Below are 15,230 nucleotides of genomic sequence, written 5' to 3'. Positions count from 1 at the left end.
CAAAGACTTGAAATGTGGAAAGGCAGCAGGAGTAGATGATATTCGACCAGAAATGCTGAAGTATGGTGGTATAAGAGTCTTACAGTGGCTGCACTGCATAGTTCAGAAAGCCTGGACAGAGGGACGAATTCCCGATGATTGGAGTAGAGCTCTCATAGTACCCATATATAAAAAGGGAAATAAAACTGAATGTGAGAATTACAGAGGTATTTCCCTACTGAGTGTTCCTGGCAAGATCTATGCAAGTATACTTGAGAAACGGTTGAGAAGAATTGTGGAAGAAAAGCTTGGTGAAGAACAAGCTGGATTCAGGCCAAATAGAGGCTGTCAGGATCAGATCTTCACTTTACGACAAATAGTCGAGAAAGCATGGGAATACAACAAAGATCTGTATTTAAGTTTTGTCGATCTGGAAAAGGCATATGACAAGGTGCCAAGAGAGAAGCTATTTGATATCGTACAGTTATATAGTGTCAATGGGGCATTATATCAAGCAATACTTAGTCTTTATTTAAGTTGTAAGTCAGCAGTTAGAATTGAAGGAAGTACAGGAAGATGGTTTAATGTTAAATCTCGTGTGAGACAAGGATGTACGTTATCCCCTCTGTTATTCATTATCTATATGGATCACATTATGAAGGAAAGTGGTATTAAACATGATATCAAAATTGGAGATGTTAATGTCAGCTCTTTGCTTTATGCAGATGATGTTATACTTCTAAATAAATCTGCTACAAATCTGTGAGATTCTCTGACTAAATTGAATAGCTGTTGTAATAGATATGGTATGAAGGTCAGCAATAAAAAGACAAAGACAATGAAAATAGGCTGAATCATTGAAAATGTCAACTGTGTTGTGAATGGAGAACCTGTGGAACAAGTAAAACATTTCAGCTACTTAGGCACAGTTTTTACTGAAGATGGTAAACTAAATATAGAAATAGACAACAGAATCAGCAAAGCTGGTATCGTGGGAAGTCAATTGAATAAATTCATATGGAATAAGAAAGAAATTAGTCGAAACACTAAATTAGCTGTATACAAGACAGTGTTCAAACCAATTTTAACTTATGGATCTGAGAGCTGGGTCAGAAGTAAAACACTTGACCAAAGACTAGAGACCGCAAATATGAGAGTCCTGAGAAAGATTAGAGCCGTGAACAGATGTCATCAATGGCAATATCATATTAAAAATGAGGATATTAGGAAAGAACTTGACATTGTCAGCATCCAGGAATGCGTTAGCAGAGCTAATCTCAGATGGTATGGTCACTTAAATAGAATGGGAGAGGAAAGATTAGCAAAACAAGTGTTCTCTGCCAGGTTGGCAGGAAAACGACCCAGAGGAAGACAAAGATATAGGTGGATTGATACGGTACAAAGTGCCTTAGACGATAGAAATATAAGATCTGATAATGTTGGAGTCTTGACAAGTAACAGACTGATTTGGAGGAAAATTGTAGATAGGAAGTTAGTAATGATGTAATTTTTTCATGTAGTACTGTCATATCCTGTACACCCCTTGAGGGTACATGGCAGGAATTTGATGATGATGATGATGATGATGTTATTCAGTAATTATTTTACACTAGTTCTTTCTTTTACTTGCTACATAACAATAGAATTCTTTCAGATTAGCCTGCACAGCCAATTTCCTTTCATATTTCGGTTCAACTTTTTGTACAATACTCATAATTTTTCTGGCATGAGTTTATATATTTCATAACTCCTCTCATTCTTATTCTTACAATATTCCTTAATAATCATCTTCTTATGGATCTGTTGCTTAATAAGGTTTCACATTCATTTCGCTCCTGCTCTATTTGTTCTTTGAGCTCTATGGACAAGTGCAGGTACTGCCTCATTTAAGCAAGTTTTCAAAGGTTCCCATACATTGCTGATAACATTCTCAATCAGTAACTGATACCATGAAACCATAGATAATAGTAGTATTCTCCTGACTGTCATAATTTCAAGCACTGTAGTTCAGCACGTAACCTTCTCTAATATTCATATAGTTGGTTTCTTCCCAGGTCAGTATAGCATGATCACTGCCACCAAGTGGTGCAAAACATTCACATTCTGAAATGTGATCCCTTCTAATGCTATGATCAAATCTAACACTCTTTAGCCTAGAGTTCCTTCTTTCACATGCTGCTTCAGACAGTCTTGTAACAGCTAAATAAATTCTCTTTCATTCTTGTCAGGAGTTTTCCCTACTGCCCAATCAATGTTCAGGTATTATTTGAAATATACAATAAATTAATTTTTATGTGTTAATCTTATTTAAATATTTTAAAATGTATTAAATTTAGTTAAATAAAATACTTATAAGGTAGTTATTTGTAAATATTATTCAACATAAATAAAGGTGGAACACAATGGCAAGCTGGAAGGGGGGAGGTGCCACTGCACAAGGGCTGGAAACCACAACTATTTTTACAACATAAGTTATAATAGTTGTGGTTTCCAGCCCTTGTGCAGTGGCACCCCCCCTATTATTTAGTATGTTATTAAAATATATGTATGTTATTATTTTACAGCAAAATAATAACATACATTTAATGATTACACTACTTTTACATATGAGACAACTATTTTACAGTATAAAAAACTGACTGCATATGCAAAATAAACAGGCACATGCATGCATGCCATGTGTGCAAGCGCACACACACACACAAGTGAAACAAAACATGCAGAAATGGGCAAATTATAATGTTACTAAGTATAAGGTTAAGTATTTTGGACTGAGGACAATTCAAGCAAAGTATTATATTAATTGGAACTTACTACAAGTGATTAATGAAGCCAAAGACCTTCAAGTGATGGCAAACATTGAGCTGACAGACAGAACATTCACTTGCAGGAAGAAAGAAAGAAATTATTCTCCCACTTACAAGGCTGTGATTAGGCCAAATTTGGATTTCATGGAAATGAAGAAACAGATCTAACAGAGGGTAATCAAGATTACATCTGATATATGGAATTGTTCACACACAAGAAAAAAGTGAAGAAATGCAGTTGTCAGAGTATGAGAAAAAGATGACAGAGAGAGAGAGAGATCTGATTCATAGAAACATAAGATGGTAAGGAGATCTTACAATAGAAAAATAAGTTACATTTTGATGGTCATGATAGACAGAGAACAAACTTGAGGTAAAACGTGAAACCCACATGCTTCTTACCATATCCTAACTCAACTTCCACAGCACGTGGTGTGTGAATGCATCTTTGGAGAATGTCTTCAGGATAGGTATTTACAGTGAGTAATGTAGATGAGATCTGCCCTTAATGAGTATGTGGATTCCTGGAAGAGGCTACAGAGTAATAATAATAATAGCAAAATCTGTGACAATGCCATGATAAGAGAGGACTGATGGAGTTAATATTTTAAGTAATCTACATTATAAGAACTTGATGATGTTTGACTAAAGCTAGAGTAAGTGTAAAAAGTGATACCTCTAAGGAAAATGAAAGAACTTCTGCAGCATAAATGCCATAGAAGATTTAAAATTGGGATGATTTAAAAAAAAAAAGTCCTCTTCCAGTAAAATTTTAATAAAATTTATTTCATTAATATTAATATAGCATTAGTGTTATTTTCAGACTTCCACAGTGTCACAACCCTCACTACAGGAAGACAAATGCTCCAGATACAACATACCTTGCCTTAAGTACATGATGCAGTCACCAGACACTCAAGCAATATGTTCCATTCATTATTGCTCTCAATGCAAAAAGCTGCTTTTAACTTCCTTACACTGCTTTCCCAGATGATTCCTCACTGCTCTGATGTCTATTATTTATTCTAAGCAATATTTCACATACATATCTATCTAATAGGCTCCTCTCATCAATTTATATGATCTTAATAATATCACCTCTTCTCTAATATGCTCTGCAGAGCAAATTCCCTCAACTTTGTAGCCAATGTTCTACAGCCCTTACATCTTAGTCACCTGCTTCTGAATTTCTCTCACTTTCTAATTTTCCTTATCAACAATTCAGATGACTAGATCTAAGTATAAAAATCCAGATGTGGCATGATTGACAGTATGCCTAAGTTGCTATACTATAACTTCCTTATCCACCAACACCAGTATCCTTCCTCCATCTTCTGGAACACATTCCACTAATACAATACACTGTATCCATCTCATCTGGCTAAAGCACATAATTTTTACACTTGATAATGCTAAACTGAACTGATATCCCATCTGTCTGTCCAAAGCACTTATTCAAATTATCTTATGTCATACATCAGCGATCCACCACTACTCTCTCAATTTTAGCAGTACCTCCAAATAACTGAATCTCTTCTCAAACACCACATTACATCATCAGTAAAAAAACAACAGCTTCCCCACTCCAGAACAAAACCTTGTGGAATATAAATTACAGCCTTACTCATTCAAAATATTGTTCCTCACTCCAGATACAACTTACTGATTTCTATCTGCCAAGCATTTCTGTAACCAAACTATCACCTGGCTGTACAACCCCATTCTCCTCAATTTCACTGTAGTTGTTCATGCAGTATTGTTGTATTGTAATGTTGTATTCTATTAAATACTTTTGCAAAATTGAGAAAAATCACTACATAAGCATCTCTTATGCACAATACAGATGCCACCTAATTATAAAATGAAACTAAATTACTGAAGAATGACTTCTGCTTAACAATCCTATGAACTCTCATCAATCAAATATTGTATACTACTTCTAATGAGACTCCCTAAAACTTTCACCATCACACCTGACAAAGTGACCTATAATTTGCCATCAGTGATTTCAATTCCCTCTTATGCATGGCTTTATTTTTCCTGCATTTCTGAACAACCAATATAAGAGCACACTGGTAGCTCCACTGTAAATTTCTTTAATGTCCAATGATATCCCACCCAGTACCACAGAGTGTAATGCTAGTCTTTTCTCTTATTTCCCAGATATATTCAACTTTATCCCCTTACTCCCTAAACACGAAATACATTAACAAAATCTCAATGAACATTTCTATGAATAGGTGTTTGGTAGTGAAGAATCCATGGTTGTCAATGGCAACTAATTGTATTCTGAACAAGATGCGCACTGTACCTTGACTGTTTTCATTAATTTATGGGATCACATGGTTTGATGATGGTATTCATCTGAATAATGATGGATTCATCAAACTGAGTAAGACAAAAAATATGTAATATATTTAATTAAAAATCTAGAAATGAAATAAAAGAAAATGCATGGCAAATGAGTGAAAGTAGAGATGTTGAATATTTTAAGTAATGATGCTCAAAAGACTAAAAGGAACATTTCTGAATAGTATCACATTCTAATACACTAATGACAAAGATTATAGAATAAAATCCTGTGGTTTAAATTATTAATTGGAGAAATTCAACTATTTTTGGTGTCTATTTTGATATTAATTCTTATCATGCAATTCTCAGCAAAATGCATGATAAGAATTAATATCAAAATAGACTATATAGGGAAAGGAGGAAGAGATGATTAAAACATGTATGGGATTAATGACATGCTAAATTTTTATTCGAGGGAAGAGTTTGAGACAGTATGGTGCATAATAAGAAATGGGCAGTGGAAGGTGGAGTATATAGCCACAGTGGAGGAGGCAGACCATATATTAAGAACCAATTATTTATAGAGCTAGGAAAAAAAGGTAAGCACGATTATGGGAGATTTTAATAAGTGCATATTGACTGGGAAAATGAAGTAATAATATAACAGCATTATCATATCCTTATGCAAGGTATGATCAAAAAAGTACAGTGAATATCAGAATTCAAGAAAGTTTATTAACCTAAATACAAATATAAATTAATATCACTCAAAAATGTTTCCTTGCTTGCCACACATTTGTTCTAACATTTCAACCACTTTTTGAAATGGTTATGGAAATATCATCTTTCTTTAGTTCATTACAAGAAATTAAAGTGATCATGACAATGTTGCAAAACGCTTTCCCTTCATCATCGATTTCATCTTTGGAATGCTAGAAGTAACAGAGCAATAAATCAAGAGAATATGGTGGATGTGAGCACACAGTAATTATTTTTGTCTGACAAGAACTGTCAAAATAAGAGATGCATGGCTAACATGAAACCATTCACCCATTTCTATATTTTTGATGCACACTATTCTGCAAATGCTATTCCTTTAAAATATTCAGAGTTGACTGTAGTACCAAATGAGTATGAACTCCATCCACACAATTCCCTCCAGATCGAAAAAGACAATCAACAGGACTTTGACATTGGATTCTAATTGGTGCACCTTCTTCAGCTGAAGCGAGTTGGGTGTTTTCCATTATAAACTCTGAATTTTGATTTCAGAATCATAACCATACACCCAAGATTCATCTCTTACTATGAGGTTTTGGAATATCTTTAGATCTGAAGTCAATTATTTATAGAGCTAGAAAAAAGCTAAGCATGATTATCGGAGATTTTAATATTTGGATATTGACTGGAAAAATTAAGTGATAATATAATGGCATTATCAAATTCTTATCTTATACAAAGTGTGATCAAAAAAGTAAGGTGAATATTAGGATTTAAGTTTATTACCAATAAGCAATTTTAATCACCACTTTCCATTTTCATGACAATGATGCAAAACACAGAATGTGAATTTACAACTAAGTGAGCAAACTAATCAACTTGAAACTCATCACATAACTGACAGATGAACATGAGATGATGTGATTCCTTTCAGCTTCACTCTCCCTCCACCAGATTGAGTGCTGTGGTTGCATTCACCACAATTTTTTGATTACACCATGTCCAACTGATAACATAATGAGTAAATTTTAGGAACAACTCTTTGATATTTACCTGATGCAATACATATATAAACTTATGGGGGGGGAGAAGAAGACAAAGAACATAAGATTTTAATAAAGAGTAAAAGAATCAGAGATTTTGCTAATTTCCTAGGGCCTATATGATGCAGTTCATCTCAACAAGAAAATTAAAATTAAGCAGAAAGGTGATAATTAGGAGCTATCAGGATGGAAATTCAAATAATCACTTTGAGGATGCAACAACAACTAATGTTCAGTGGGAATGACACTAGTGCAAAAAAAAAAAAACAGTACTAAAATATATCATATTGCATAATTCAATGCTTAAATTTATTTTGAGAAGTAAATTTCACAATAAATCAGGAGTTGGAAGGATAATTAACCAAGTGCATAGAAAAATGTGTTGGAAGAGAGAGCCACTGGAAGAATACAAGTTTGATAAATGAGTCATTAAGTATGACCGGTATGAGTGATAAGCAGCATTCACTACAGTATTAATTACACATTATAAAGCCAAATTTGAATTACAAACTAGCCAGGAAAACCAAGGAGTCAAAAGAATAGACAAAAGCTATTAATCCTAATTACTTTGATAGATTTGAAACTGGATGTGACTATCACTTAGTTTCAAATAAGATAAAAATGAATATCACATTGAACAGAAGAGTATGTAAAAAAGTTTATAAAAGAATTAAAGTTGAGCAGCTTGCAACAGGTAAACTAGTAGACTCAACTATGCAAATATTATTGAAGATGTAATGAAACAGATTCAAAAAAAAAAGGAACCAAACTTGGAGTCTCAGTGGCAAACTCTGGAGAAAACACTGATCGATTCAGCTAAGGATGCATGAATGTGGTGAAGTTTCCTGCAAGGATAAAAAAAAATAAGAATACAATGGCGGACATAAGAAATTAAAGTAACAGTACTGTAAAAGAAGAAAGCATACTGAAAATTCCTAGCAAATAGTCAGCAAATGTCCTAAAAGAATACAGAGAAAAATGTGAGTTAAGCTATGTGTGGAAGTAGCTAAACAAAAGTCACAATAAAACTTCAGTAAGAACATGGAAGATAAATATCAGAAAGCTGGCAAAACGTCCTGGAGGCAACTGAAAAAGTTTAGAAATGGAGGAAAGAGTACTGTAAAAGAATCAAGGATAATAAACACGACATGAAAATTGAACATAAGGATATCTAAAAGCAGCTATATGTCTGGAAAGTACTTTCTTTGAAAGATTGTTAAACAAATAAGCAGAAGCAAAAGCAGTAGTAGAAAATTTTCAAGAAGAATGCATACAGGAATACATTTTTGAATACTTGAGGAAGAAAAAGCCATCAAAAACTTGAAATATGGAAAGGCAGCTGGAGTAGATGATATCTGACCAGAAATGCTCAAATATGGAGGTATAAAAGTTTTAGTGGCTACACTGCATAATTCAGAGCCCGGAATGCGACAAGGTGCCCAGAGAAAAGCTTTTCAAAACATTACAATTATGTGGGGTACATGGAACATTTATACACAGGCAATCACAGTCTATATTTAAACTGTAATATCAGCAGTTAGCAATGAAAGAATACGGGAAGATAGTTTAATGTAAAATCAGGTGTAAGACAAGGATGCACACTATCTCCAGTCTTATTCATCAGCTGCATGGATTACATTATGAAAGAAAGTTGCATTAAAACAGATGTTAGAGCTGGAGATATCAAACTTAGCTCTTTGCTTTATGAAGATGATGTACTACTAAACACATTCAGTGCAAGTCTCCAAGATTCCCTAATTAAACTGAATAACATCTGTAACAATTTTACATGAAAATTAGCAATAAAAATAGCAAAATTATGAAAATGGGAACATAAAAAACTTCAGCATTCTCAATGGAGAACCTATAGAACAAGTAAAATATTTCAGCTATTTAGGCACAATTTTTAAGTGAAGATGGTAAATTAAATCTGGAAATAGATAACAGAATAAGTAAACTGGTATGGTGGGGAGCCAATAATTTATATATAAGATGGAAATTAGCCAAAACACTAAGCTGGCTATATACAGGCAGTGTTCAAAGTAGTTTTCAGTTATTGATCTGAGAGTTGGATGGAGAGTTGAAAATCAGCAATAAAAAGACACATACAATAATAGTCAGAAACAATGAAAATATCAAATGCATCCTGAATGGATAACCTATTGAGCAAGTAAAACATTTCAGCTATTTAGGCACAATTTTTAGTGAAGATGGCAAATTAAATATAGAAATGGATAACAGAATTAGCAAAGATAATATGGGAGGAAGTCAACTGAATAAATTTGTATGAAAAAAGAGAGAAATTAGTCAAAACCTTAAGCTAGCTCTATACAAGACAGCTTTCAAACAAATTTAAGTTATGGATCTGAGGGCTGGGTTAGAAATAAAGCACTTGATCAAAAATATGCCACAGAAATGAGAGTTGAGAGAAATGTTAGAAGAATGAACAGGTGGCATCAATGGCAGAATCATATTAAAAATTAAGACATTAGGAAGGCAGTTGACATAGTTTGCATTCAAGAATGTGTGAGCAGGGCTAATCTAAGGTAGTGTGGTGATGTAAACTGAATGAGAGAAGAAAGATGAGCAAAACAGGTGTTTGATGCCAAGATAATAGGAAAAGATCAGAGGAAAACCAAGGTCTAGATGGATGATTCAGTCAGAAATGCCTTAGAAGAATGAAATGTTAGATATGACAATATTAGAGCTGACAAGTAACAGACTAATTTGGAGGAAAACTGTTGATAGGAGATTAATAATAAGGTAAGCTTAATCATGTAATGCTGTCATCACAGCCTGAATACCCCCCCCCCAAAGGAATATATTAGGAAAAAAAAAAAAGACATACAGTGATGGTTCAATCCTTTGAGTTAAATGGAAAGCTGGCTCTACTGGAGTATGGAACTCTAGACGCACAGTCTTCAAAGGAGACTCTGAACCACAATGAGGACAAAGAGATGTGGAATTTGGTTCTGGAGTTATTTCACAGTTTTTATGAAAGAGGTGAATTTCTCTTTTATTCTCTTTGAATGCAGAACACTGTTGAAAGAATCCCTGAAAATAAAAACATGAATACACAAATGTATATTATATTCTGATCTAAGGATCAATGACACAACTCAACAATTTAATGTTCAATAATATTCACATGCAATAAAATAATTTTAATAAAAAATTACAAAAAAAAAAACAGAATTGCCTTTGTTTTAATAATGTTCTATACAGGTTCCTGCCACCCTCTTTTATATATATAGGGCTGCAGAAACACAACTCTACTTGCCACAAAAAAAATTTACTTGTCCATAGTATGGATATAATTTACATATATATTTTTATATGTGATGTTTTAAAAGCTGAGAAATGTTGATAAAAAAGTGATAAAACAAAAGTAATGCATTCTTTAATTCTTACTACACCTTACACATAATTGTACAGAAATATCATTTCCTTTACATGTGTTTAAAATTTAAATAAGAAGTCCTTATGTAAATGAACAGACTTCATAGTTCATTTTGAAATATTGAAATGGAAAAGGTTTCTCATGTCCTCTAGTATAATACCACTTATCCACTAATTTATGAGGAACAAATCAGTAGATAAGTAGATGTATCTGGAATATTTGGGTGAAAACCAAATGATGAAAGAATGCCATTAGTCATCCAAGCCTGATATCTATTTAGAAACAGATTACATCTATTTTCAAAAACATAAATTTCTCATATTCAAAAAATAATTAGCTAAAGATGAACATTTAACTCCACTAGGAATGAATTAAACATAGGTTTAATGACTATAATATTTCATTTCTTTCACAAAGACATTATTCAGGATAAGAATTGTAATGTGAACATAAGTAACACAAAAACATCTGAAAGTGATCAAAACGAGAGCCCTAACATGGACTTTCTCTCTCTATGAATGTTGGTAGGCAAACTTTACTGATGAGCAAGAAGTCTGAGAACTAGTTTACCATATCTTGGGGAGTTTCATACAACCATATTTGTTGATGCTGGATTGATTTTCATCGTTGATTACCAACTTTGTCTGCAATAAGATAAGCTACAATTGCAAGCTACTTTTATATACTTGCAGAACTGACTGGGAGAGTGGTGGTCTTCAGGGGAGTAGATCATAGCAGCCAGCTCAATATGGGATTTGAACACAGTTCAAAGAGTATATTTCTTTAAGGTTCTTTTTTTTTTTTCCCCTGAGGTGTACCAGATAGAGAAAACAGTAATAACATTATTACTCCACAGGCATGCTCTGACACTAACATTCTTAAATCTTCTATTTGGTTAAGACATATAGACGTGTTTTCCATTTAGCAGTATGGTTCAGGCACATTCCTCCTCTTCCTAAAATGCCACAACCCAGAATCCAATCCTCTATAGAAGAAAATAACAGTTTAGCCTTCCTAGACTCTTCAAGCATACACACTTTAATAGCACACTTTCTTTCACAGTTTACAGAAAACTGACTCATACATGGCAGAAGATATATAGTCACAAATTTTATCATAATCCTCCTCCTTCTAAAAATAAGGTATTATAAAAACCTAGTTAAGAGAAAACCATCAATCTTTGTTTTAGCCATGATTCCCTCACAACTGAACTCAATGTATGTTATACCTTCTTATTTAATTGGTGAAATTCTAACAGAATTAACAAAATACTTCTTCTTTACATCCCACAACCCTCTTAACATACAGATTAAAAAAAATAACAGAATTAACAAAATACTTCTTCTTTACATCCCACAACCCTCTTAACATACAGATTAAAAAAAATCTTTTAAAAAATATAATCACTGAACTGCTTTCAAATCTCATATTTTAAATGGTTGCCCTTATCTAATGCTAACAACCAATGATAAACAACTCTGTCTCAGTGACCTTGGCTATGCAGACGATACAGTACTAATAGATTCATCTTTATCCAGGCGCAACAACACTTTGACAAACTATGCCAAACAACAAAAATGTTTGGATAGCAGTTAACTCAAATAAAACCAAAATACTCACAAATAGAGTACAAGGAGTATACAAGAGTACAAATAGAGTTCTATCATTATCAACATGAACATAACCAACTTTTAGAAAAAGTAGAAGACTTCCTATACTTAGGTTCAAATATAAATAATACTGCCAATGACATAATACTAAGAAAATATAAAGCTCTCAATCAACACAGGAATCTAAGAAATATATGGAAATCACCTCTCATCACCTTGGAAACAAAAATTAGGCATTAAAAAGCAACCTCTCAAGCTATCTTCTTATATGATGGAGAAACATGGAATGTTTTCCACCCTAAAAGCAACAAAAATCATTAATAGCTTCAATACAACCATGCTTAAGACTAAGAGCTTTGTAATTCCACAATTCTTCTAAAATTGTGGAATTACTCCTGGAAGGATCATATTTAATTCCACAATTTTAGAAGAAGCAAACCAAAAACCCTTGAGTGAAACCAATGCAGATGTCAACTTGATTGGCTTGGACATTAACTGAGACATCCTCCTTCTCCATACTTCACCATACTAGTTTTATACACCCCTCAAATGAACAAAGACAGAGGGCAACACCAACTAAACAATTCTGGCAGTATATTAACCACCTCATCAGCACAGATGCTCTTTCTCCATAAGAAAACTCAACTGGCTCAAAACAAAGAAGCTTAGAAAGCAACATATAATAATTAACTTTTTCTTATTCATATTTATTTAGTTCGTCTCCCTATTTATGGTGATGGGTGATTACTAAATAAGTGAAATATTATGTAATCAATTAATTAGTCAATATATATAAGACTAATTAAATAAAATAATAAATAAGAAGAATAAATAGAGTAGGAGTGAAATGGATGTATAATCTAATTAAGCAAGAGATTTGTAAGAAAAGGGTGATATGGAAGGAATATCGTGTCCATAAGAATGATGTCAGTTATGACAATTATAAGCAGCAGGCCAGAAGAGTCACAAGTGTTGTACGGTAAGCTAAGTCTAAGTATGAAAAGAAACTGGCTCTGCGAATTAAAGACAATCCACAAGAATTCTATCGTTCTGCTGCAAGTAAAAAACAGAATGAATTTGAAAGAATAACTCTACTGAATGCAGATGATATGTGGATGACTAATTCAGAAGTGATTGTTTAACTAATGAGCAACCATTTTGCTAAAAACCTAACAACTTTGAACTCATCACTACCTATTCATCGTATGAGGAAACTCGTGTGGATGAGGAAGAAGTACTAGAGCTGTTGCATAAACTGAATAAGAATTCAGCAATAGGGACTGATGGAATATCAAGCACACAGGTGTTAAAAGAGTGTTCAGCAGAACTGGCTATTCCTTTGACAAGGCTATATAACTGAGTCTCAGAATGGAAAGAATGTGTGGTAATCCCATTGCACAAGGACTGTGCAAAGACCGATGTAACCAACTATCTACCAATCAGTATCTCAGGAGTGGTGGTGAAAATTTTGCAATTGGTTAGGGCTGGCATTCAGAAATGGGGTGACAGTGAATTTCTACTTTGCAATGAACAGCTTGTGATTACTAAGGGAAAGTCATGTTTTAGCAACTTGGTTCACATTCTATAATAATGTTACCACTGAGTTAGACAAGAGAAATGGATACACCATGATAATTTTGGATTTTGCTGAGGCTTTTGACAGAATACAGCATGGAAGACTGATTGTTGCATAAATTGGAGAAGATTGGTTTGATTTATAAAATATCACGTAGATAAAAGAATGGCCGACATAGATATCAAAAAGTGGTAAATGGGGGATGTAAGTCTGCACGATTTGAGAATCCAAAGCATTGTTGTCTTGGCTTGAGCATCCCCTGAGACATTTCACAAATGCAGCAGTAGGCAGCCTCCTAGGGGGTGATTCCTGGAACCTTCAGGTCACTGACTGGCCTGCTATGCTATTCCTCCCTTCCAGGGTTAGCAGCCCTGGTAGGGTTAAGTTTCTTTGTTTGCAATAACTCTCAGATGAAGGCTCTGATGCTCTCCGGTCCTATAGACCGGAGACAGGAAACTTGTCAAGTGTGATTCCAGATGTCTGCTTCTTGTTTGGAGGTGATCCTGTCACCCGTCCCAGCAGCATCCTCAGGAAGAAAGTTAAAAGAAAGCTCTGTAAGGACGGTCATCAACCCATTTCTTCAAGTTCTCATCATGCTTGTTCCGGTGGTCAAGGAGTTCCAAATCTTAGACACTTCATGTGTCAGGTCTGTGACTGTGCATTCTCCACCACAGTCAGCCTGCAGTGCATCTTACCTCAAAACATCCAGCCGAAGCCAACGCTGCAATAAGAACTGAACACAAAGCATGTTGGACTGCTGAAGAAGAAAAGATCCTCCCCACTCATGAGATCGAGTTGATGGCTCGAGGGATAAAGAACATCAATGAGGCTTTATTTAAGATGCTCCCATTAAGATCTTTGGATGCCATCAAGTTCATAGATGGAAAGTTAGTTACAAAGCCTTAGTTCAAGAATTGGCAGCCCATCCGCCACAGGTAGGGACAGGTAATATCTCCGTGTCTCCTATCCTTGCTCCTCCATCTTCCAACCACCATCCTGCTGTTGAAGAAGAGGCTTTGATTCTCAGACTGACATTATCTCTAGACAATCCTCCACCTCTTCTGGAATATAACCATCAAATTCTTAAATCTCTCATCCAGATTCACCTTCTGGGAATGGATATCACAGATCAGTTAAATGACTACCTCGATGCTGAATTCTCCAAACACTTGATGCCTCGTCAACATCAGCCTACATCTCATTCTACAATGACTTTGTCAAATAGGAAGCAGAGGAAGAGGGCCTATGCAGCTATACAGGCCCTCTATAAAAAGAATAGAGGGCAATGTGCCAGGACCATCCTTGACGGTGCTTCCCCCCCACCTCTAGCAGACTTACATGATGATTTTGTTAAATTCTGGAGTACAGTCTTTTCTGCTCCACCTCCACACCTCCCTGATGATAACCAACCTACGATATTGAGGTCAATTTGTGCCCTTCAAATATACCAGCCATCTCCATCCAGGAGATCAAAGCAGCTCTTCCATCGAATTTCTCTGCCTCCAGACCTGATGGCGTTCCTACGGTTAGGCTTCGGAAGATGCCGTTGAAGATTCTTCAAGACTCACTGGACATTCTGCTTTCTAGTAAAGCAATACCACCATACCTATGTGCTTCAAAAACTTCATTCCAAAGAAAGAAACTTTAAGCTGTGCATCACAGTTTAGACCTATTACCATCTCCCCTGTGATACTTAGACTATCATAAAATCTTAGTCAAATGACTTCAGCAACATATACAGCATGATTATAGACAGAGAGCTTTTGTCCCTTCAGATGACTATGCTGAGAATATATATCTTCT

General features: G+C 34.6%; 1 protein-coding gene across 3 annotated transcripts in view; it reads right to left on the bottom strand.

Annotated features, from left to right (window-relative positions):
• Positions 1-15,230, bottom strand: part of LOC150100846 (histone-lysine N-methyltransferase EHMT1-like) — a 416,509-nt gene that overhangs the window by 283,079 nt on the left and 118,200 nt on the right. For all 3 annotated transcript variants that reach the window (XM_090401402.1, XM_090401404.1, XM_090401403.1), the window contains exon 8: positions 9,690-9,895. In XM_090401402.1, coding sequence (XP_090257528.1) covers positions 9,690-9,895 — 206 coding nt within the window. The remainder of the gene's footprint in view (positions 1-9,689; positions 9,896-15,230) is intronic.

This window comes from Typopeltis vanoorti, chromosome 12 (assembly GCF_054136105.1).
Source record: "Typopeltis vanoorti isolate ZY-2024b chromosome 12, IOZ_Tvanoo_1.0, whole genome shotgun sequence".
Lineage (NCBI taxonomy): Eukaryota > Metazoa > Arthropoda > Arachnida > Uropygi > Thelyphonidae > Typopeltis > Typopeltis vanoorti.
Note: the sequence above shows the minus strand (reverse complement) of the source record. Positions and strands in the feature narration are given on the sequence as shown.